The sequence below is a fragment of the Symphalangus syndactylus genome, chromosome 6 (genome assembly GCF_028878055.3).
Source record: "Symphalangus syndactylus isolate Jambi chromosome 6, NHGRI_mSymSyn1-v2.1_pri, whole genome shotgun sequence".
Classification (NCBI taxonomy): domain Eukaryota; kingdom Metazoa; phylum Chordata; class Mammalia; order Primates; family Hylobatidae; genus Symphalangus; species Symphalangus syndactylus.
Window position 1 is genome coordinate 64,717,692 of NC_072428.2, and position 25,546 is coordinate 64,743,237.

A 25,546-nucleotide genomic window follows, 5' to 3' on the forward strand; every position below is an offset into this window, starting at 1 on the left:
ATGCTTATAGACAAAACAATTTAAAATTGTATAAAGTAAAGGAGAGTTTCTTTCCCCATCCCAATTATACTTCCCTGAGGTAAACACTGTTTTACCCTGTGGTAAATTTAATTTCCTTCCTTCCGGTCTTACTCTATGATAGGCCATCTTTCTTAACATGAAACATTATGGCAGATTGTCTTTAGTTGAAATTAAAGGCTGGTGTATGAGAAAAAGCACTACCACCTTAAGTCTCTGACCCAACTGCTATATCTGTCACAGACCACTGGTGTGACTGTGTGATCTTGGGTGAGTCTCTTGATTTTGCTGGAGTTATTTTCTCAAAATTTTAAGTGTTTGGGTGGAAAATTTTCTGATTCTTTGTGGTCAAGCATTATATGATTTAATAATACTAAGGGCCCTGAGGATGCACTATTAGCTTTAGGCTTATTTGCAACGTGATTTTCTTTCCCTTTCTATTTATCAATGGTAGAAGGAACTTCAGAGAAAGGCAATGACAATTACCCTCACCTTGCCAACCACTGACATTTGCTTAGCATGCTAAACAAACTTTCAGAGTGACTGGTGTTGAAAACAAAGTCCTTTTGCAGGTCTTAATTTGTTTCTTTTCAATCTTCTAAGTTTGCTGAATTGATTTTTTTTTTATTATCTTTTACAGGGCCAACCAGAGTGGCTGAGAATTTTGCTTGTTATGTACCTTGATTCCACTTTTGAAAGTCTAGTCGTGCTCATTACAATGACCTAACCTAAGATATGTTAGAGGCATCCACATATGATTAAACTTCTCCAGAGCATCTGATGCTGACACATGTTTAGTACAGATAAAAAAGACTTTAACAAAAAGCTGTTATAGTACATAATAGATGGGTTGATGAAAATCAGTTTCTGTGGCCTAACTCTGAAATAAAAAAATCCCAGGGGAAACTATGTGCATCACCTTCTCCCAAGAGAACAAGGATGCAATCTGACCCTGCTGGAAGGACTTCCCTCTGTCTGCCAGTTCTTCCGCGCATATCCTTGAGCCTGAAGAAGAGCTTCCTCTAAATGTGAACTCTTCCTTTGAGCTATAAGACTATAAATCACAGTCATAGGTGAATACCCACCACTTGTCATTCCACCGAATGTCTACTACATGCTCATGTGTCACATGATAACATACAGCATGGTCCCTACCTTCAAACAGATGACAGAAAGGTACTCTGTTTTCGTAGTTATTACTAGAGTTACAGTTATTACTAGAGGAAAATCTGCAATTTGATTTTGGCTGTTCTTGAAGTTCATTATTCCCCTAGGCATTATGGGATGAAAGTGCAGGAAGAATTAAGGATTGTTTGCAAGTCCTCTTAGTAGCTGATTTTGAACCTACCAAGAAGAAAGATAGGGTCTGAAAACAGTAATAATGTGAGAAGGCACATGTGCCATTACAAAGAGCTTGGATCTTGAACACATGTGAATTTCTACTTGTTGACCTAGGGAAAGAGAGAGGATTCCATGGCATTCCATGAAAGAGGTCTCACTGTGGGCTAAAGCAAGAACATGAGATACATTGGGGGCCTTTTACAGAGAATGGAAAGAAGAAACCAACAGTATATGTATAGGTGAGAACTCAGCAAAGACAACTAGCATTGTGGAGCTATGATTTACAGCAGAAGGTCTTTGATCGGTGGTTCACAGGTGCTCTTGACCTATTGGATACCAGCAGCTGCCTGAGGCCTCAGTGGCCAAGGCATTCACTCACACCTATCCTGATTTCCTACAGTTGCCATCCCCATTCTTCCTGTGGTAATTCTTTAACTTCAGGGTTTTAAAAGGTAGATCGTCTTCTGAGAAAGGTTTGTTGCTCCTCAAACTGAATGTTAATGCTTCTCAACAACAACAAAAAAAATCCATGTCTGTCTTTTTTGTTTCTCTGCTGGGAAAAGTTCTCGAATTAGAGGCTGATTTTATGAGTCACAAGAATCCCAGAGGAAAAGGCCCCAGTATGAAAATCAGGGCAGGGAACCTGGCCAGCACAGGAACAGAGCTGCTGCGGAAGATAGAAAGTGAAATAAAGTCCCTGCCTGAGGGAAGCGGCCCCAGCTGACCATGGGTCCCACATGGCACCTGTCATAGGGCAGAGTGGGGATTTCAGTGCTGTAACATGAGACTCCCCTCTGTGAAGTCACAGTCCAAGGTAGAAAAATCTTGGTCAAAAAAAAAAAGTCTTTGTAAAAGAAATTGAAGGCTTCTCATCTTGCCTCTGCCAGACACTGCCAGTTCCTAGAAATCTAGCCTCAACATGGAGCTCCAGTGTGGACAAGTGTGGGAAAGGAGATTCATATCCAACATAACATCACTCAAAGCAATTGGGACAGTGACAAAGGTGAGAAGAGTAAGGAAGTCCTTGTAAGTCAGGAGATTTTTAAGGGAAAACAATAAGGAAAGCGTTGTATTGTGAAAGTGTGGAAATGGTTGCCTAGGACATCTCGTGATTCACCACCAGGCCCTATAAGGAGGGAAAGAATAATCACAGAACTCCAGCAATTATAATGGTAGAAATCTGGTAGAGGCTCTGTTTTATATTTCACAGCTGCTTTCCTCATGTCCAGTGCAGCTTAGGGTCTACAGGAACCATAGGCCCTGTACTATTCCACTAATAGTGAGAATAGTAAGAACTTACCAAGTAACTGGTCAGATAGAAAGGAAAACCGGGCTACTGTCTGACCTTCAGGTTTCCCATGCAGAGTCTCTGAATACTCAGCATTCAATAAATACAAATCTGTATATAGCTATGGAAAAAAAATAAGGCTGGATCCAAAATAAATAAGGCAGAAGCTGATTAAAATTCACACATATTTGAAATATGCTGTCCCTAATAAATTTCTAGACCTCTTATTTTCTTATTTTTCTTTTTTTACATACAGATGGCTGTTGACTATATCCACAAAAGAAACTCTGTAGGTCCAGTGGTCCCTAAATCTTCTGAGAACAGGAGTCAGCCACATCTGGATTGCATATCCTCAAAAGTGCTAACCCTATAATATTAATTTAATATCTGTTTGGGATCTGAGTGACAGTTTCCTCATCTGGAAAATACAGAGGTTAGACTAAACTGTTTAGTCCAATTTTTGTACCCAACCATCTCTGAACCTATGTTAGCATCTAGTTATTTTTTTCCCATAAGGCTGATGGAATAATATCTTTACAATTATGCCAGAGGCATAGAAAAGAAAACAGAGCATGAATTAGATGAATTTGAAGGAGATCTAAATAACACAGAGAAATAAAATTCTCATTTCGTATCCTGATATCCATCTTCATTTGGGTCCATTTATTAAGTTAGGCAGGTTGCTCAAAGAACACTTGGTCACAGGGATGAGTTAGGGCTGAAATCTAGTCTGAATGCTGTTCACCATGCCACAGGCCCTGACACACTGTGCGCCAGAAGAAGGGGAGCCTTTGTAAAATTTGGATAAAAGCTTTGGCTGCTTAGTAGCGGCCCAATATACCCTCTCCTTTTAAAAGCAAGCCATAAAATTCCTCTTTACCCTCTAAGGTATTCATTTCCTCTGGCATAGAGTGATCTTAAGTTTTAGTATTCAATTTGGAACACACATACATACTGACTTTAAAAACCCTCTTCAAGAGATCCTTTAAACCTCATATGAGCTGAAGGTCTACAGAACAGAATTAAAGGCTTGATATGGAAGGTTTATTTTCTCTTCTCTGAGAGGCAGATTTTAATCTCTTCATTAAAATAAAATTCTACGTTCTAAAATATTTAGATCTCTATATAAATACAGGCAGGCTTGCACAGCCCTTCCCCCATACTGCCAACCCTACCATTCATCTCCCTTCACAATTCACTGGACTCAACTATTAAGCTATGAATGGAAACAGTCTTTTATAACAGTCCTTTGAAAAAAATTCATTCTCACCTCAGCCTGAGGTATCTATTTGGGGGGGGGTGGTCATAATACATCATCTCACACATACAAATATAATGATAGCTAAAATTTATGGAGCATTTCATATTTATCAGGTATTGCTCTCAGCACTTTGTATAAAACATCTTGAAATCCTTATAGGTACCCCATGAGATGGATACTACAATAATTGCTACCTTATAGAAAAGTCCCTTGCTCAAGTTTACAAAGCTAGAAAGTTGTGGAGGCAAAATTCAAACTCTAATATTTTGTGTCTAGAGTCTAGTTTCTTAACCATCTATTCATTGTCTGTCTATCTATCTATCTTCATATTATATCAATCAGTCATCTGTTGATACATCACCTATCTACTAAAGAGATTTGACTATTGTTTAATGGGGTGTACTTTTCTCTGAAGCAGAATTCAATACTTGAAGAATTACTACTATAATATTCAGTCAATATTTATTAAGCACATTTAAAAACACAGATTCTGGTACCAGCCTAGTTAGGTTCAAATTCTACCCATGTGACCTTAGAAAGGTTAGTTAACTGTTTGATCACCTGCAGGTTGCTGTGGAGATTAATGAGTTAATTTGTATAAAGTGCTGCTGGGTAGGTAACAAGATGATAAACAGTGATTGTTGTAATCATTATACTCATAGTTGCCATCATCATCATCTGTATTGTCATTGTTACTAGTAGTACTACATGCCAGGTACCATTTTTGGCACAAGGAATAAAACAGTAAATAAAACAAAACTTCTGCTCAAATAAAATTAATATTCTAAGTGTAATTTCTGATGACCTCATTTCCAATGATCTCATCTCATTGTTTCCATTTGTTTCTCAAACCATGTACTGTAATATTTCCATAAAATTGGGATGATCATAGCTACCCCATAAGTGACTATAAGGTTAAAATGAGTTGGTACATATAAAACTTCTGGAATAGCGCATAGCACCTAAAGGCACCCAATACACATCAGTGGTTTTAATTAATATCTATGCAATGGGTGTTATGGTTTAACGTTACTGTCTTGATTCTGAGCCCTACAATTTGTTGCCATGGTGATTTTTGCATAGAATTTTCTCACAGGCAGTTTCCTTCACAAAGGAATGTTTTTGAAGTTGTGCTTATTCTGTTTTCTTATTGCTACCCAATAATTTGAAGGTTACTAAAGTAAATACAAAGATTGCTCCCAAAACACAGGCAGACATACTAAAACTAAAAGAAAATATTCACATCATCACAGATAGAGATACTATCTCACTTTTAATTTTTTTTAAAGCTAATCAATTAAATTTAGATTGTTTTATCACAGAGTTATTTGAACATCATAGAATAGGAATTCTGGAGTAAAACCAACCTGGTTTCACTTCCCAGCTCTGTCATCTCAAGGTGTTTGACCCTCATGAAGCCTCCTGACTCTACCTGCCTGGGTTGTTGTGCAGAGTAAATAAGAGCTTTTAAAACAGGGTGAGTTCCTTGTTTTCTGTTGTCCTTTACATTACAAAAGTTTAACTGTGCTTTTAAAACAATTATTGAATTCTTAATGAAAGAACTTCTTCCTCATAGTATCAAAAGATAGTGAGGGACAACAGTGAATGCTGTAAATTTAAGAAATTGTCTATTGAGACAATGCATTAATTTAAAATCAAGGGGTATTTCTTTCCATGTAAACCCTTTCATAGATTGCATTGCAGAGGAAATAGGCTATAAAACCTAATGTAGCAAGAGTGGCCTCTGTCACTCTGGGAGTCAATTAATCTCTTCTCATTTTCCTTAATTCATATTGAGTTTAGTGATCACCTACTTCAAAAAGGCAGTGAGAGCCTTTGAAACATAAGCTACTACATAAACTTAGAAAGGGGCTATGCCTTGTGAGTCATTCTCAGAGGGCTCAGTCTCTTGGTTTTAATTAAGAGTGAAATAAAGAATTCTTTAAGATTATATCAGCCTTTTAAGGGCATAAGAAGGTCACTGATTTGTAAGCATCTTCTTTCTCTTTCTAATGGTGCTGTTTCCCAGATTGAATCGTGTGAACAAAGCTCAAATTTCCTTTCAGAATCTACACATTCATGGCAGAGTGGATGTGGGAAGTGGGGGATAGAGTGAGAAGCTACAGCGTACAGAGTGAATGTGATTAAGGCTCCATGAGAAGACGAGCCTGGATGTGAGAATGCCTTGGGTACAGCCCAGATTCTTCCAATTGCTAGATCAAAACACACACTTTGCAAAATTATTGACATTATTAGAAACAATAAAGTACCTGTGTAAAGTGCCTGGCTACTAATCTGTGCACCATAAAGTGGCTGTTATTTTGTCCACATTCCTGAGAAGAAACATGTAAGACAGAAATACCACTACATGAGTATATAAAAAAAAAGTATCTCATATAAGTACAAAATCGCATATGGGATTAGACACATGCCACCTTTTACAGGGAGCCTATAAATGTAATAATAAAAGGAAAATTATGTGACATTGATTATGATGACAAGAAGGATGGCTGCTAAGAGTGATAGAAGGTCTCAGCCCAAACAGCTTTCTTATGACCTCAGGGGATTTGCCTGAACTGATAAATATTTTCTACCTGATTTGTGATAGCAATAAAAATAAATATACATGAGTTCAAGGCTTTAAAATAGAATACACATATGGGAACAACTAATAATGACTAATGTAGCTAGTGCCTGGAAGAAAATTCATTTGCTCAATTTCCCTTGATCATTACAACAATCCTATGAGGGGAACAGCACAGATACAATTATTCTTCTCACTTTCTAATGAGGGAATTGAGGCTCTGAGCATGGTAACATGTTTAGCTAAAATGCACGTGATTAGTATGGCCAAATAGAAGGCTTCATACCTAGACAGTTTGGGCACAATCCTTAGCTCCTCTGTGACTTCACATTGCCACTACCTCAAACAAGGGACCCGATATATTTTGCCTCCCTTCCCTCCCATTGTTTTCTAAAGAGTTTTATGTTTAAGTGTCTTTATTGTGGACAAGAGTGCTCATTCTGTCCAACAGGGGCAAAGAATCACCCTCCAGTGAATATCTCAAGACAGAAAATTCTTCCCCTGAGTCAGTTACCAAGTACCACCTGTTCTATTTAATAAATAATTCTGAATCCATTTGTACTTCCCTATCTCGATAGTCTCAATTCAGTTCTTCATTATTTCAATGCTGCTCTATAATATAATACTAACTAGTTGCCCTGCATTCAAACTTTTCCCACACAGGTGGCAGAGTGATCTTTTTAAAAATGCAAAGCAGATTGTGTCTTTGCTCAGCTTTAAAACTCTTCAACAGCTCCCCACTGCCTATAGGATAAGGTACAAAATCCTCAGCTTGGTAAGTAAGGTCTTCTATGATACACAGCTGCCTTTTTCTCCAACCTTATCACCCACCCAATAGCCCTCAGCCACACAGGTAGTCTGGTAGTCCCAGAAGGCATTATGCTCCTTTATATACCACGATGCTTAACCTTTTCCTATTTCTTTTACTTGGAACAAGTTTCTTCCCTAATCCTACTGATAAGCTCAGTGTCTTCATGATAATGCCCAGAAAAACAAGGGCAGAGTCAGGTAATTCCTCCTACCTTTACCTTTAGAGACTTAAATGCACTTCTTTTAGAGATTAGTTTTGGAATTTATATTTGATTTTGTATTTACAGACTTTGAAACAGTTAAAACATTAAAGGCCCAGTAAATTTTCTGCCACTCTGCAAGGAAAGAAAGCTTGCCAAAGATAAGTTTTAGTATTCAATTTGGAACACACATACCTGCTGACTTTAAAAACCCATTTAAGGGATCCTATAACTTCATATGTGCTGATAGTCTACAGAACTGAATTAAAGGGTTAAAATGGAAGGTTTATTTTCTCTTCTCTGAGAAGTAAATTTTGAAGCCTTAATGAAAACAAAATGGCGTGTTGTAAAATACTTAGATCTCTATAAAAATACAGGCAGGCTTGCACAGCCCTTCCCCCATACTGCCAACCCTACCATTCATCTCCCTTCACAATTCACTGGACTCACTATTAAGCTATGAATGGTAACAGTCTTTTATAACAGTTCTTTAATAAAAATAAAAATTCATTCTCACCTCAGCCTGAGGTACTATTCAGGGGCTCACCATATCTCTGGCATATGATTGAGGTCTTATAAAATAAAGATCTTGCTCTGCATCCCAAAACTAAGAATGGCTTGAGGCTGCCAACATTATGATTTCTACAAAGGTGGTAAATTATAAATGTGGATTCTCTGAGCCCAGCAGAGAATAGTTAGAAGTTAGACCTATGAGAAGATGAGTGTGCATTTTCCATAGGTAATGCTTCTTATACATGATTAGAAATAGATGGCTAGGTGTGGACGGGGCCATTTCTTTGTGTACATTAATACCTCTGCTGAAGGGACAGTCTAAGGTCATATTTGCTTCCAACACTACCACTTGTAATAATCTGATTTTAGTTATGCTGAGTTAAATAAGCAGGAGGCCCTTAGGTTAAGACTGTCTCCATACTCTGAGTTCCCACATAAGAATCTGAAACCTAACTTAGAAATGTTACACACAGTAGAGTTTCAGATAGTCACAAGCAGCTGGGTTTCAGCCAATTGCAGGCAGCCAACTCATCACACTGTGCCCAAATAAAACAGATGCCTAGCTGTAGCCCATCAGGTGATTTCCCTACTTTGCTTCTGTGTACAGGCTATAAAAAGTTGCTTCTCAAACTGCTCAGTGGAGGTCTCTAAACCTCTTTCAGTTCTGAGTGCTGCCTGATTCATGAATTGTTCTTTGCTCAGATAAACTCTGTTAAATTTAATTTCTCTAAATTTGTTATTTTAACAGCTACCTAGAGACTAGGTACATTTCAGAAACTGAGGCCTTTTAGCAGATATATATCACATGGTAAGTAATTCTTCATTTATATGTCTGTGAGATACTTAAGGGGAGAGACCATGTTTTTTCACCTTTGAATCCCTAACATTGAGGATGATGCCTGGGACCTAGTTGAAGTCCCATGAATATATATATCCTTCAGTGAGTGAAGATGTTTTATGATGATATAGTGCTTCACAGTTCATTTCCCATCCAAAACCAGCCAATATATTTTAATTAGCCTTCATCTGGCTTATCTCAGCCTCTCTTATCAACTGCAAAATAACAATAATTAGGACCATTTATGTAAAAGGACAAATAAACGTATGCCATAAATATTGAAAAAACAGCCAAGAATACTATTCTCCTTGCCCTAGAAATATCCAAAGCTGAATGACTTATTCTCCCAAATTAGAAAAACCAATTACAACATCAAAACTACCTTTTTTCAAAGAAAAAGAGATGTACTTGATAAAGAGTCCCATAGAAATCCCATTTGTTTTTCAAATTTTAGTTGGATTTCAGGCTCTGCACATTTCTTGCTTCTGCAAGCATTAAAAAGTCAATTCCTCCAAACATAATCTGCAGCCGTAGGCACTGTGCCAAGTAATTTAAAGTGCTTTCCTAAGAAAAACTAGCAACTTCTCTGTTCTCTTTTAAATGGTCTTACAGAAGTAAATTGTGTGTACGATTAATTCATCCCTGAATGTTTGCTATTAATTTAAAGAGCTAAGAACTTGGGTATTCCCATTGAAGCTCAGAAAATACAGAAGACTGACTCGGGTTGCTTTTGCTGACTCACCTTTATTCTTCTAAATGTGGATTAGGAATTAAACTGATGTAAATGTAAGGATGATTTCACATGCTAACTTTCCCAGAGCTAGTGCATATTCTAATCTGAAGCCATAATTGCTATATCAATATGTGCATGTTTCTGGAATAGACTTCAGGAATTTTTCAAAAGCTCTGAACAAAATATACATCATTATCTACTGCATCCTAAAAATCAGGCATTTCTTCAACATGTTTGGCTTTTTCAGCTTGTACCTTTGTAAAAAGTTGTCCTATTATAGTAGCATCTTGCACTTGGTTGATGATCTTGATAAGTCTTAGCTAAACAAATTATTAGATATATTTTTGTAATATCTTTTTTAGGGCAAAAGATCCTAGAATATTTATATTTAACCATGAGTGGTAATAAGACATAGACTGTGAAGATAGTAGATTGGGTTCCACAACATTACCAGAGTTGGATAAGGGTTTGTATATCTAATTCTAAGTTCTCATCTACTTCTGAGGGTCTATATGTTATTCAAGAATATAGAGAACAGCACAAAGGTGATGGTGTCAAAAATGGAACCAGAATATTTTTACTTTGCCCCTGAATTATTGGCTGCATTTCAAGATACAGTGGCTTGGAGAGGTATTTCCCATTTGAAAAATAAATAATATCTGAAATGAATTACTGACTCCTCATGAAGAACTGACAGGTGCGTAATGGATTTATAATGTAGACAATCACCATAGACATAGTTTATGGTGATAGTACAACATAAGGTAAGTTCTAGTTATTATTTGTTTCTATGCATGGATTCATTCATTCATGGAGTAGTTTTATATACCTACTAAGAACTAAGTAAAGCACAGCTTGAGCTTATGACTTGTTTTCAAACAGGTATCAGTTTGCTTGTTTGCAGATTTTATTTCCATGTTTATGTATTCATCCAATAATCCTGAGCTCATGCTAGCCAGATACTGTACTAACTGTTAGGAATATAGCAGTGCACAAAATAAACACAATTCCACTCATTGCGCTTACAGTGTAGAGGGTGATACAGTCATTTAGTTTGAAAATCACTTAAATAAATGTACAATTATAAATTGCTTGAGTCTTACGAAAAATAGAAAGAAAATATATAATAGGGGGCCTGATTTTCTGTTGTAGAGAGCTTCTCTGAAGATGTGCAATTTAAGCTTGCATCTAAGATGACCAGAAGTTAATCAGGCAAAGTGTAAAAAGAGCTTTTCAATTCCAGGGAAAAGCATATGTGAAACGCTTGAGACTAGAAGAGATTTAGTGCATTTTGTGAATAAAAAGAAGGCCAACATGAATATGTGGTCAGCAAAGGGAAGAATGAAATGAGGTATCCAAGAGGCAGGCAGGGGCTGGGTCATGCAGAGCCTGGATGATATGTTAATGACTTCGCATTGCATCCTAATGCAAAAGGAGATCTGATTTGTATTTTTTTACAGATCACTTTGGTTGCATTGAGAATAAGCCTGGAGGTCAACAGTGGAAATGGTGAGACCAATTAAGAAGCTATTATAGGTGGGAGATGATGGGGGCTTGGATTAAAGTGGTGGAAATAGAAGTAAAGGAAAGCGAATAAATCTGAGATATTTTGGAGGTAAAATCAACAGGACTTGAAGATGAATTGAATGGCAGATGTGAGGGAAAACAAAGTAGTAAGGATGACTCTCAAGTTTTTGGCTTGAACAATGCGGTAGATGTGTGTGCCATTTACTAAGCTGAGGAAGTATGGAGGAGGAGCAAAGTGGGGTGAAATTAAGATTTTTGGTATCAATGCACTGGTAGTGACAAGGCCACTAAAATAGTTGTCTGTGTGTTTTTGTGTGTGTATGACTGCTTTTCTACAGAGACAGGATAAAGAATAAGATAATGGAAAAAGAAAAAAAGAAGGAGAAAGAAGGGGACCAAATTAGAATAAATTGAAAACAGAATTCCCAAAAAGAGGAATGATGGATGGCGCTTGGGGCCTGGTGCATATCAGAATTAGGGTGTGTAATTTGAAAAAAAAAATTCAACATTGTACTATAATGTTTTTATTTGAAAATAAATAACTATGGTATTCATGATACAGATGACAGAAAGCGAGCTGAAAAGAATCATATCTGGTAGGTGCACATAGAGGTAAACTCTTATCAGCTACTTATTGGTGAATTTTTCAGGAGGGATGCTTCAAAATCCCCAGTGGAGTGTAAGGAAACCAATGTAAATTTTACATTAATAAAAAAGGAACACAGGATAAAAATAAAATATATTTACTGACACAGAGCCAGAAGAAGGGAAGGAATATGAGAAGTCGGGATAAAGATAGAGAAAGGATAGAAAAAGAGAAATGGGTGGAAATTTTTTTCCAGTGAGTAAAAATGGCTAATGTTCTGCCAGATCAGTTATTATCTGGGTTTGAATCCCAGCTGTCACTTACTAGTGGATGATCTTGGGCAATCAGGCAACTTATCAAGTCTCGATTTCCTCATTTGTAAAACAAAGATAATAATAACATCTACCTCACAAAGTTATTACGAGAACCAAAAGAAATAATTCATAAGCAGTATTTAACATAAATGCCTGGCACGGAAGAGCTCAATAAATGTTAGCTACCTTCACGTAACTGACTATAGGTACGTAATTACTAGCAAGTCATTACAGGTATGTGGCTCTTCTCACTTCCTTAGGGCTATGGTGACTTTGAACTTTCAGCTTTAAAATGGCATCATTCACTGTATCAACAAATAGTTTTAATGATTTGTTAAAAATACAGGTGGACTTAATGAATATTTATAAAGTATTCTGAAATATTAGACTTTAATGATTGCAAATTAATAAAAGTGCCCTAGCTGATTTACATAGTCACAAATGTGTTTTCTCATTTATTTCTGGAAATGTTAGATGTAATTTAAAATTTGTTACTTTTAACTCTCCTAGAGAACAGTAATTGACTTCTAAACTTATTCTTTCAAAACATCAGAAAATAAAGATTATATTCTTAGAAGACCCTCTTGATATATCCATCTTCACTCTGAATCATTCTAAAGTCTGTATTTTTTCAGCTCTAACAATATTATGAAGATATTCCTGTCTGAAAACATAACTATATAGACACCCCATTCTGTGTAGGAACATTACAATTGGGATCTCTGTTTAGACTGAATTGGAACTACCTTGAGGAACGTTGAATTCTATTTTTCTTGCTTTCCTCTCTCCAGTTCAGGCTACTATGAAAAGATGAGGTCTTTTCTGTTATTTATCATATATAGGCTTTGGAATGCTAACACAGAATTGTGTCCAACTTTCAGACTTAGAATAATTTCTTTACAAAGTTGTTGAAAGGCTCAAAACATTCTAAGGTCAAATTTGGACTCCACATTTATTGGCAAGATCATACTGAGGGCAATACCTTTAACCTCTCTGAACTTCTATTTCTTTAAATAAGCTGGGAGCAGTTAAATAAGAGAATATATATATGTATATACATAGCATGATAACAATATAAACATTAATTTTACGTTCTGTGTGGTGAGATGAAACCAACTAATCCTGTAGCTTTGGACAAGTTGCTTAATACCTTAAAGATTCAGTTAAATAGTGATATTAATCTAATATTTTAGTTAAAATATTAAATGATGATAGTACATATTTCTTCGGCCACGTTATGCATGGAGCATAGTAAGCACTTATTAAATATTATTTAAAAATATTCAACAAATGTTCTTTTTCATCCTTCTGTATGAGTGAAATGGTGTTAAGTTCCAAAATTAATTCTTCCGGAAAAATATAATTAATGCCTTATTAAAATGTATAGGAACCAGGAACACGTGGAGCATCATGTGATCAATGTCTAAGTGCTCTGTGATCACTCCAGGGAACAAAACAAAACAAAAAGGCAATGTTCTTAATTTCTCCCATTGCACCAAGGGAACAGCAGAACATCTCTCCACTTTGGGGAAGATGTTTAGTGCAAGAGAAGTGAGCAGAGGCAGATTCTACCCATTTATCCTTGTGGAAGCACATGCAGTTCGAGAAGATGAAGTGAGGAAGCGCATGCAGTACCTGGTCATCTCAGAGTCAGGTAGCAGGCCTAGGTGGTAGTGGGAATAGGGAGCTGAGAGGAGGAAGCTTTTGTCACACTCAACGGGGGAATAGTGCCTGGGAGAAGCAGGCTTATCACATAGTTTGTTCACAGTGCTGTAAACAGGTTCCGGAGGCCTGGTGATACAAGAGGAAGAGACAGATATGCATGGTTAGTACATACAAGGAACACCTGTGCAACCAGTAGCATTTCACCATATGCAAAAGTAAAAACAATGCCATTTTTCTTGATTTATTATTAAAAGAAACCCAATTTTCCACTTGTAACTTTTCTTATAATACTTTATTCCTCAGACTCTTTTGTGGGTAAAAGTGGCCCCATGAAAATGTTCAGTCCAATGTGATGTGAGTGCTCTGAAGTATTTGGTGAACTGGAATAGCTGCTTATAAGGAAGCTCGTTTAGCCGGAATTCTTGAAATTTTGTTCTCTCCCATTTCCTCCCTTTACTCACCTGGAACCCAGACATAATGGGTGGAGCTTCACTGGTCATCTTAGACCATGAAGCAAAATTGAGGATAAAGCCAAAAAATACACATAAAGGAATATAAAGATAGAACCTGTGTCACTGATAATACGGAATGGCACTATACCAACTCTGGACTAGAATTTGAATTCCTTCTATGTGGATAAAGATAAACTGTGTTGTCCAAGCTAGGATCATTTTTTTTCTTATATAAATAGGACCTAATATTAACAGATATACTCCTACAAAATTTAAGACTGCACATCTAATACAAAGAAATAGTATAAATAGGGCCTACTGCAAATGCTAATGTATTTAATTATGTTTGGAGTCCATCTAATACCTTCTGCATACATAGGAAATGTAAAGAATGTTATTTTCTTTCCATATAATTTGGTCCTATGACTATTTGGAGAAATCTCTGCATCTTAATTTGAAAATATTATTATACACAAAATGGTAGCTGATCTAAACTGCCAGCACAGAACCTTAGAAGAAAGGATTCAATGACTTCTTTTAGATTATAAAACATTCTCATGATAATGTCATTTCGGTAACATTGTTGTTTCTGCCTGGGAGGGCTGATCCAATTTTCTCAGTCTGATGTTGACTCTACAGACTAAGAAAATGATGTTTCCAATTTTCTCCCAGTCCTTTTACCTCAGTAGCACCATATTCTGAGTCACATTTTCACAATCAAAGCTGGCTAATGGAGATCTTTTAAAAATTCCTGGTTATATTGTATTTAACTGAATTCTTTATTAGGTTTCTCTTTGAAAATATTTTACTTTCTGAAAATTACAAAAAATTCAAGCCAATGAAAATGAGGTCCTGTATTTTGTCCGGGGTTGAACTCTTGAAACTTTTATTTGAATCTTTTTGGAACCACTTTATGAATATAATATTATCATTTGATTCACATATTTAATAGATTTGCTGCTTGGAGCAGGCTTTAATACCTTGGATTTTAGAAGAAGGCTCTTATTTCTTTGCTTTCAGTCACCTTCAGGATGGTTTCATAGTGGACTGATACTTGCTAAGCTTAATTCTTCACTGTTCAAAGTCTTATCAACACAGAGAAACAGTTACTGATATTGCAGGTTCATTTTACCTTTGTTTCACCTTCTATTTCTTCCCTATTTATTTACTTGTTATTTTGTACATTCACTGGCTAGAGAATAGAGATATCAAATCCAGTTTTTTTGTTGATTGTGAGAACACTTAATATCTCAGAAGATGAGTAGATGAAAAGATATCAAAACATAACAAACCACTTGACAAATTTGACAAAGCCTTCTTGCAATATTGACAAAGTTCTCTTGCAATCAAACAACAACATTAAAAATATCAGTGAAAATCTCCTTTCAAGTGGCATAAAAATGGGGTTCACATTTGAAGAATTTTTTTTTTTTTTTGAGACGGAGTCTTACTCTGTCACCCAGGCTGGAGTGCAGTGGCGCGATCTCGGCTCACTGCAAACTCCACCTCCTGGGTTCACGCCATTCTCATCCCTCAGCCTGCTGAGTAGCTGGGACTACAGGCGCCTGCCACCATGCCCGGCTAATTTTTTGTATTTTTAGTAGAGATGGGGTTTCACTGCATTAGCTAGGATGGTCTTGATCTCCTGACCTCATGATCTGCCCGCCTTGGCCTCCCAAAGTGCTGGGATTACAGGTGTGAGCCACTGCACCTGGCATATCTAATGGTTTTATTACAGTGCTAGGATTCTGTCATATATTCTATGATACAGTATGTATGTTATGTACTAGAGCACAGTACAGTATACAGAAAGTACAACATAGGCTACAATCTGAACACAGAAATGGCACATAGTAGGTATTTGGTAAATGTTTCTTTGAATGAATAGATAATTTTTTTTTTTTTTTTTTTTTTTTTTTTTTTTTTTTTTTTTACCATTCTTTGCTGAGGGAAATTTTAAAAAACCTTCTGGTTCTTTCAAGGGAGCCATAAGTTACTCTAAATTTTTCAGGCCATTATAAATTCTCACAGGTTATACCAGAAGAACCAGAATACCAATGTTATCATGAACTGACTGGCTTTAAGTACTTAATTAAAGCATGTGTGCATGGTTCATTTGCCCTCAAAGGGATAGGTTTCTTGTGTGTTTGAGTTTAGCCACTGCAATGCCTGCCCATAATTCCTGTGAGAGTCACTCCAGTGGGCACAGTGGGCTCCTCACAGACTTCTCAGCCCTGAGTTACAGAAGGCCTAATACTGGGAGCCAGCATTCTTAGTCTTTCCCTGCAGTTACATTCTGTGTGACCTCTCCCCATCAGACAAACAATTTATAAACCATCACTAGAATCTGGGTGGCAGAACAGATGCCACTATCACTTCCCGTTTAGTTGGTAAGGAAGTGCCAAGGGGAAATGACTTTTGGCAGCGTGAATCAGCCAGTCATAATTGAAAGGGCCTGCTTATCCTATTATAAACTGCCAGAATGGCCTAGGTCAGAAGGTAGTGAATATGGAAATCCAACCCAAGAGGCCTATCTGTGGATGCCCACAGAGGGAGGGAAAAGTATTTGAAGATATTGGTACAATCTCTAAATGAATTTATAAACAAATCATTTATCTTGCTGTCCATTTATAAAGAGCCATAGATAATGACCTTGCAGCTCATCTGCTGAGCCATCAGCATTTATTTGCACATCTATGGGTTTATAATTGCAGGTTTTTATAGCATATAATTAGCACACCCTGGCCCTTGGTGATCTCTCTTCTCTCTGAACTCCATTAGCACTTGCTATTTGTTCTATTTCCTTGTCATTTTTAATTGCTAATCCACAATAATGGTGTATGTTGGAAGGAGGTGCTTCATCTATATCTTATTCTTAGGAAAACTACCTTGCCTATAACTGCTCCTTCCCATTTGGACCACTTGCCACTATCAAACTCAGTTTCCTCCCTAAACAAAGCAGTTTAGACCATTGGATTAGGATTGGGCCCCTCACCTTCCAACCATGATCTGTATGGTGGGGCTCAGAAAGAAAGAAAGAAGAAAGAAAGAAAGAAAGAAAAAGAAAGAAGAAAGAAAGAAAGAAAGAAAGAAAGAAAGAAAGAAAGAAAGAAAGAAAGAAAGAAAGAAAGAAAGGCCTAGGCCATTTGGATTCTCCTAAGGAAGGTGAACAATGTGAATAAAGGAGAAAAAATTATCAGTTGACAGAAAAAGGAAAAGATGCAAACACGGAGAAGGTAGCTGTAGCTGTGTCCACTAATTATAGAGCACCAGAGTGAAGCTCTATCAAATTTTGTTGCTAAAAAGTCTAGAGGTTCCTTGAGTCTAGAATAACTGTCTGGGTGCATTCTTACAGCAGGGTTATGAGAGCTCATGCTATTGAATTTCTTTGATGATTCCCATATGACATTAGTTGTCAATCAACTATCCATCTTCCACCCTGTTCCCTTATTGGAAGTTAGATCTGATCTCATGTTTGCAATCAGTACAGTGAAAATAAAACAGGCACCTTGTTTATTTTCACATCTCTTTCACATCACCTCAACTAGACTATGCCTCCGAAAGCCAAAAGACAAAACCTTGGGCCTCTATGTAATTACATAGTACCTGAGACTAATACCAGACTGATTCTATCTTTAAAAGTTTGATATTTTGTTCATTATAAATTCTTTTCCATTGATTTTATTTTCTAAAATATTTCATTAAAGTGTTTTTGTCTTAATTGCTGTTTCTTTGTGTCCCCTTAAATTTTGCACCCAACATGAGTACCTCACTCACCTCACTATAGTCCTGGCCCTGTATCAGAGATAATAAATGTTTAAGACAGTGACAATAATGACTGTGATTGTAAATAGTCTTCATCTGTGTAGCATCTGAAGCTACAAGGTCAAAGGAATATGACTCTCTTAGAGATAACAACGGGAGTGACTTACACTTTATTGAGTTTTCTAACTCCCTACCAAAGAGCTCTCAAAGCCTTCAGGCTGTCTCAGACAGGCACCTCACCTCATTGCATGGTCTTTATTAATTCACAATGCTCTCTCCTCTAGAATATTAGACCCTGGAGGATCATGTGTCTTTGTTTCCCCATTACTTTCCTGAATGCAAGAATGTATTACTGAAGTACTGTCATAGAAAATGAAAGGAACTGTGAAATGAAAAGTGATCAGTACCTTTTATTCTCTTTTCCTGAGCCAGAACTAAAAGGGGACATCTAAAATTACAAAAAGATGGATTTGGGTCATATATGTATATGATTTTGAGCATAAATTTCTTAATCATACAGACTGATATGGCTAAATCTGCAGACCTTTCACATTCTCAAAAGGTTATCCTGCTATGGTTTTCTTGGGTTGCCGTAATGGGATGGGGGCATCCGACAGCATGCCCTGTGTTTGCAGAATACAGAACCAAACTGCATTAATTATAGCAGCTGGGATGTAAAGGGCTCAGATGCCTAAGTATCTAATATATTGCCAGACATAATTTGAGGAAAAAGGATTGTAACTTTAAAAGGCTGCCTCATGCTCCTCTTTACAAATACTACACTGTTTATTGGGCCAAGGATTTGGAAGTGTATAAGAGGATTGAATTCCAGTCCTGGACTAATAGCTCTTAAGGGTGGGATTTTGGGAAGCCCTAACAGTAATTAGGGGATAAAAGAGAATTAGTATCAGGTTGTGAACTATGTGGCTCAACATGTGAAATGACATTATAAAAATGGTTAAGAAAGAGGCTAACTTATACTGACTGAACTTTAAGCAGAAAAGTATTAGTCACTTGATTAAGATGTTATATAGGCCTTAAAATATGATACAGAGACATCTAGGGGAGGGATGGATCTGGGTGATTTGTAAGAACCTATTTGCTCCCCTAATTCCAAGCACCATTGAATTGGGCACTCAAGAATTTCCACGGGGGCAGTTGGAGTAGATGCCTATTTGCGCCACACTTACTTAACTCTTCCAAATCTTAGCTTTCTCATTTATAGACCTAAAATAATATTTAAAAAGATTTTTCTGTATACCAGAAAAATTATAAATTGCAACATTATATACAGACCTAAATTATTATGAGCACCGTGTTAAGCACAAGCAAACCAAACTAGGTTTAGATCTGGCTCTTCCAAATTCTACCTCGTATGACCTTCTGCTATTTCTTAACATTCTCATTTGGAAAGTGGGAATAGTAATATCAGCCTAAAAATGATTGTGAGAAATAGGAAGAATGTGCATAAAGCACTTAGTTCAGTCCATGGCACTTATTCAGAGCTCACCAAAAGGGAGCCATCATTATTATCTTTATTATCACTCTTAGACACTCGAGCTCACAAGGAGGCATAACCTCAGAAAATGTTGATCCCCTTTGTGAGAATTCATACAAATAATATTCTTCACCCACTCACTTAGAATCAGTCAGTTCACACAATAGCACTTTCATGTAATGTGAATTCTCTACAAGAGGGTTGAACAAAGGAAGTAACAATCGATGGCTTTTAGTCTCACAAAAGGTACTGCACAGGTGCCTTCTAAAGAATCACTTTTGCTCTGTATATTTAAAAGGTAATTGATCCTCTTTAATAGCCCTGGAGGTTGATGATCACTTTCTCTGAACTTCTCAATTATTTTCACTGCCCCTAACAATATAGTAGCCCCAGCTCTAATGCCCGATTTGTACCTGGATCTTTATAATGGTTTGCTTTCCCGTATGGTTCACAGCTGTGGTGTCACATCAGATTGTTGGGTCATAAGTAATTTGTTATTAATAATAGTTTAGGTACCACAGTCTGCAAATACTTACTATCTAAAAGTAGAAATTAGGATTGGTTCATTATTTATTCTATGTAAACATCACTCTCAGTTATATTTTACTGTGTTTATTGAGGAGTTTATTAGAAGACTGAGGAGAGAAAGGGCAGAGTAAGAGCTGCATCATTTAAAGTTGTTTTGAATATTAAGATGCTTTATTTCCTTAAAAAATGTTTGGGTTTCAACAAAATTAGGCTCTCTCATGGCAATGGGTTGTAAATGGGTTACGGAGTGTTTCATTGGAATAAGAAGTTGAACATTAATGACCTTGACAATGGTGATTGTAACAAAAGGGAGAGGGATCGCTGTTTTTGGTACTGGGTGAGGGTGTCCAGTTATAGTAGTATTTTTGTGGCTTTCTGAAAGATGTTTAAACAAATATTGTCTAAGAGTCACAGGGTCAATATTATGGCCAGATCAAGGCCTTTGAGACATGGATTTCAATTATTTGAGGAAGGTTCAATATGTCCTATACTAGTGTTTAAACTCTTACACTTTTGTAAGCCTGCTTTTAAAGACTTTGTACGGATTTTTAAAAAATTTTTAATTGAACTCATAGGATAAATATAGATCTACAAAATGTCAGGTTAATAGTTACTAAGAATCTTGATGGAAAAATATTAAGCATGAAATAAATAGGAGAAATCGCATAAAAGATGAGAGATTTGACTATATAAAAATTTGAAACTGGCCGGGCGTGGTGGCTCATGCCTGTAATCCCAGCACTTTGGGAGACCGAGGCGGGCAGATCATGAGGTCAGGAGATCGAGACCATCCTGGCTAACACAGTGAAACCCAGTCTCTACTAAAAATATGAAAAATTAGCTGGGCTTGGTGGCGGGCACCTGTAGTCCCAGCTACTCGGGAGGCTGAGGCAGGAGAATGGCCTGAACCTGGAAGGCGGAGTCTGCAGTGAGCCGAGATCGTGCCACTGCACTCCTGGGGGACAGAGTGACACTCCGTCTCAAAAAAAAAAAAAAAAAAAAAAAAAAAATGAAACCACTGAAGCAAGAAATCATAAACCAGCAATAAGCTGGGGAAAACATTTGCTCAAATATATTTATCAATATTTTACAGATGCTCCTACAACTCAATAAGAAATGCAATAACATTTTAGCAGAAAACAAAGACAATTAGTATCCAATCACAAGAGAAAATACAAATGACAAATACATGCACACATATAAATATTTAACCTCATAGGAATAAAAATAACACAAATTAAATGATACATCCCCTTTACCTATTTTTAAAAAAAGGATCTTGAAATTGACAAATCACAATTTAGTTGTGGTACGCTGAAATAGACACTATATTGCTGGTGCTATGGAGTGTAAAACTCCTTAAAACATTTCAAGAAAGCAATTTGGCAATATATTTCAGGAGTTTTAGAAGTAATCCTGTCTTTTGGTTCAACAATTCTACTCTAGTGTGCTATCTGAAGAAGAAAATAAAAAATATGTACAAAGGTTTCTATAGAAGGAAAGTCATTGTGGTTTGTTATAACAGCAAAACAGAATAAAACAAGACAATCAAAATGTCCAGCAAGAGAAGGGTATGGAATATCAGATATATTCACATGATGGTTTATTGTTGAACCATGAAAGTTAATATTCATAAAACATTTTAATGAGACAGGAAAATGCTTTATTTTACAATGTTGAATACAGTGGAATACAAAATTGTATATGGGGCCGTGGGGACAGCAGGAAGTGAAAGCACCTAATTCTTTTACAATTTCAGAGAGAGACTGAGCTAAGAACATAAGAAAGTAAACACTGTGGAGAGTAGCAATTCTAGTGCAGGTTTGCAAGAGGGTGAAAGCGTGAAAGAGGGTGAAAAGGGAGAAAGAGAAAGAGAGTGAAAGGGGTGAAAGAGGGCTTCCTAGAAAGTGGTAACAGCACATGCAGATTTAAAGAGGAATCTGCAAACATGTTCCATTTAGGGAGTTTGTTAATGGTTTGACTAGATGACAAAATTGAAAAGTGAGGCAGGTCTTGAGTACAATTTTAATATCCACAGTTGATAAGAAGTTATGAAAGATAGTGTTCTTCCTACTAGATGGAATTAAATGAGCGCAATCATTTTGGCTATTCATTTGTACATTCATTCATTCATTCATTCATTCATTCCACAAATATTTACCAAAAACCTACTTTGTGGCAGGTATATAGTAAAACAATTTTAAAAATGGTCCCTTTGTTTGTTGAACAAACATTTTGTTTGTAAGGAAATCTGATTGCAGGAACAGAGACTTATTTAATCTACTTTAGGTAACAGGACACACGTGCATAGAAACCCAGAAAAAGCTGTGTGATAAATATGGAAGAGTGAGATCTAAGGAGCTCTATCTTTACAGCTTTCCCTTCAAGATAACACTGTTTCTTTTGTGCTACTTGTTCCTTCTGTCTCAAATCACCACTTTAACCTCTAATTTATAAATGAGATACTTTCTACCTGATAGCTTCTTCTTGCCCTCAGTTTCTGTTCTGCAATGACATCAGCTGGCATTAGACTCAAAATGGATCATCGGGCCTCCTTTACATCATAAATCACTAGCTTCCCCTTTCATTGATTGTTGCCTCGGTTGGACTGCTTTTCAATTAAACATTCCTAACTGAATATTCGTTGGACTTAGTACACCTTTTTGAGTAAACCACCTTATTGGTTACTTGTTAGCCTCTGGATTGGCATCCTTTGGGCCAAGTACACTACCTGTCTATTCAGCTGTCGCTAGCGGATGAGTGACCTGGTCCTTATGAGCTTGGTTTGCTTTTTCAGCAGACCTGTGGGCAGGGCACAATTGTTCAAGCTGGGTATCCCACTGGTATTTTCAGGTTTGTTCTGTTGAGTATACTCCCCACATCTTCATATTCTTAGCCAGTACTATGAAACCACAGCGTAGAGAAAAAAAGCAAGGCCATTCGTTTTTGAGAAAAATTTGGAAATAACAAAAGAGAGAGGAAAGTGTGAGGAACATTACAAAGTCCCCCAAAGAGAAGGTCTGAAGCTTAGTATCACCTACAATTTCTTTCTTTTTATCACAGTGTTAAAATATAATAGTACAGAATGAATACTCCACCTCTAAAATAATTCTTTTCTTTCCTCAGAAGCTCGAGGATGATTGACATTGGTAACACCTAAAGTTGGCAAATCTGATAAAGCTTTGAGTTTTAAAATTCACACCCCCACAAGAATTTCTGAATATATTTAGCAAAATCACATTTTCTAAAGTAGAATTCAAAATGTTTATTCATCTATATACTTCTGTAGGACAATTTTACATTACTAAGACAAACTCTACAGGGGGGAAAACTCTTATACCTTTAACTGAATGGATGCTAAGATTGAATATAACAGCAGCTTCCTAGAAGGCAAAATAAATGTTCAGATATAATTCTCTACTTATGAACAGGAAGGATGAGGTGGCTTTAATCGAATCACTTAAATGGATTTCTTTCACATTCCTTGGAAGAGGTACATTTCCCTCTGTTTCATGCGGCTGTTTCCATTTAGTCTTCTGTGCCTGTTACTGTAAATAGGTTATGAAAATTGTTTGGTGGCCATGAGGGAAGGATAAGACAAGCATAAGAACAAGAGATTGTTGTAGCACTGCCTTGCTCTCTTTAGAGAAGGCTCTTTGCTAAGAAGCACCTTTACTATGATTTCAGACCAAGACAAAGACTGAGGTCATAAATCCCCTTGAGTTGATGGTTCACATCCTATTAAAATTTACGTATACTGGTCCTTTCTTCCAACCCTAAACATTAGAAAGTCCCTGGTTTCTATCAGGGTCTAACTCCTACTTTCTCCATAAAGTCTTTTGAGTACAGCTGATTGTAGATTTTTCTCTCTTCTTAACTCACATACTGTATTTCTTCATGATTGCGACTTGGTTTTGTACTTTGATGTATTTTAAATAGTAATAACAACTCACATATATCTTGAGAACTTACTGTGAGGCTGGCCCTGAGCTACATATGCTTTATATATCCGATGTCATGTAATCCTCCCATGAAACCTAAGACATATGCAATACTATTATCTGCAAAGGTTGGCATTAACTTGCCCCTCCTCACATAACCTGACTTGTGAGTGGTAGGGCTTGGCTTTAAACCCAGATTGTCTGGGTTCAAACCACTAAGTGTTTTGTTGTCATTGTTTTAAACACTTTCTGTAGCATATTACTTGCCCTCAGTGATCTGATTATATTTCTTGGTCATATTAGCAATTATAGCTCCTATTTTAAAGGCAATAGAGAATAGGACAGAGAAAACAAACTGTGAGTCTGATGATCTAGATTCAAGTCCGGCCCTATTCCTTTAAGACATGATCTTGGGCAGGTTGTTTACCTCTATGCCTCAGTTTCCTCCCCTAACCCAGGAATAGTGCTTGGCTCTTAGGGCCTTATGAGTATTAGATGAAATGATGCATGAATAGCACAGTGCCTGGAAGACAATCAGTAAATGTTTTGACTACTATAGATATTCAAATAGGAAATCTGGCTGTAGGCCATCTGGTTTATATATCTCTCTCTTGTCATGTCTGTGGATGTGAATTCATTCACGAGAGATGATTTCCTCTTAGGAGGACAAAACCATGTTTCTGGCCATGTCTAGGGTTGCAAGATTTAGCTAACAAAAATATAGGATGCCCCAGTTACATTTCTATTTTGGAAACATAACAAATAATTTTTTAGTATAAATATGTGAATATTACATGAGGCACATTTATACTGAAACTTATTCATTGTTGATTATTGTTTAAATTCAAATTTAACTGGGCATCTTTATTTGGCAATCCGCCAGCCCCATCACCTTGCAAGCTCCCCTGCATTGCTAGTAACCTGCCTTTTAGCATATACATTTACTCTGTAATAAAATTTACTTGTTTACTCTGACTCTCCCTTTAGTTTGCTATGTTCTTTTATTTATTTTTTAAATTGATTTATTTAATGAATTTTTTTTTTTTTTGAGACAGAGTCTTGCTCTGTCACCCAGGCTGGCTGGAGTGGAGGGTCGCAATCTCAGCTTACTGCAACCTCCGTCTCCTGGGTTCAAGTGATTCTCCCGTCTCAGCCTCTTAAGAAGCTGGGATTACAGTCGTGCGCCACCATGCCTGGCTAATTTTTGTATTTTTAGTAGAGACACAGTTTCACCATGTTGGCCAGTCTCATTTTGAACTCTTGACCTCAGGTGATCTGCCGGCCTCAGCCTCCCAAAGTGCAGGGATGACAGGTGTGAGCCACCACACCCGGTCTGCTACATGCTTTTAAATCAACATATGTGCTTAATTTTGTATTTTCAGTGCTCATTAAGGTGTCTCTATTTATATCTATCCCCATATTCACATCTATACTCAAACCTATACATAAGCATGCAGATAGATAATTTTAAAATAAAAGTTGGCCATATTATACATATTATGCCACTGCTTTTATTTTTAAATTTCATATTGGATATTAGACGTTTTTCTGTGTCAGTACACATGGCACTGGCTACCTTTTCTTTAATGGCTGCAAAAACACTCTCCACACACTGGTGGTGGTAGTACAAACTGCTGAACCTACAGTTCAGAAATGTTACTTCCAGAAATCTGTTCTACAAAAC

At 36.8% G+C, this 25,546-nt stretch overlaps 1 protein-coding gene across 21 annotated transcripts in view; it reads right to left on the reverse strand.

Annotated features, from left to right (window-relative positions):
* DLG2 (discs large MAGUK scaffold protein 2) overlaps positions 1 to 25,546 on the reverse strand; it is a 2,194,174-nt gene that overhangs the window by 469,013 nt on the left and 1,699,615 nt on the right. For 17 of the 21 annotated variants that reach the window (XR_008658315.2, XM_055281255.2, XM_055281254.2 and 14 more), the window contains one exon: positions 13,649 to 13,804. The exons of the other annotated variants lie outside the window; for them this stretch is intronic. Coding sequence is in view for 16 of the 17 variants with exons in the window: in XM_055281255.2 (XP_055137230.1) it covers positions 13,649 to 13,804 (156 nt within the window). In the remaining variant the exon portion in view is untranslated. The remainder of the gene's footprint in view (positions 1 to 13,648; positions 13,805 to 25,546) is intronic. 21 annotated transcript variants of the gene reach the window in all.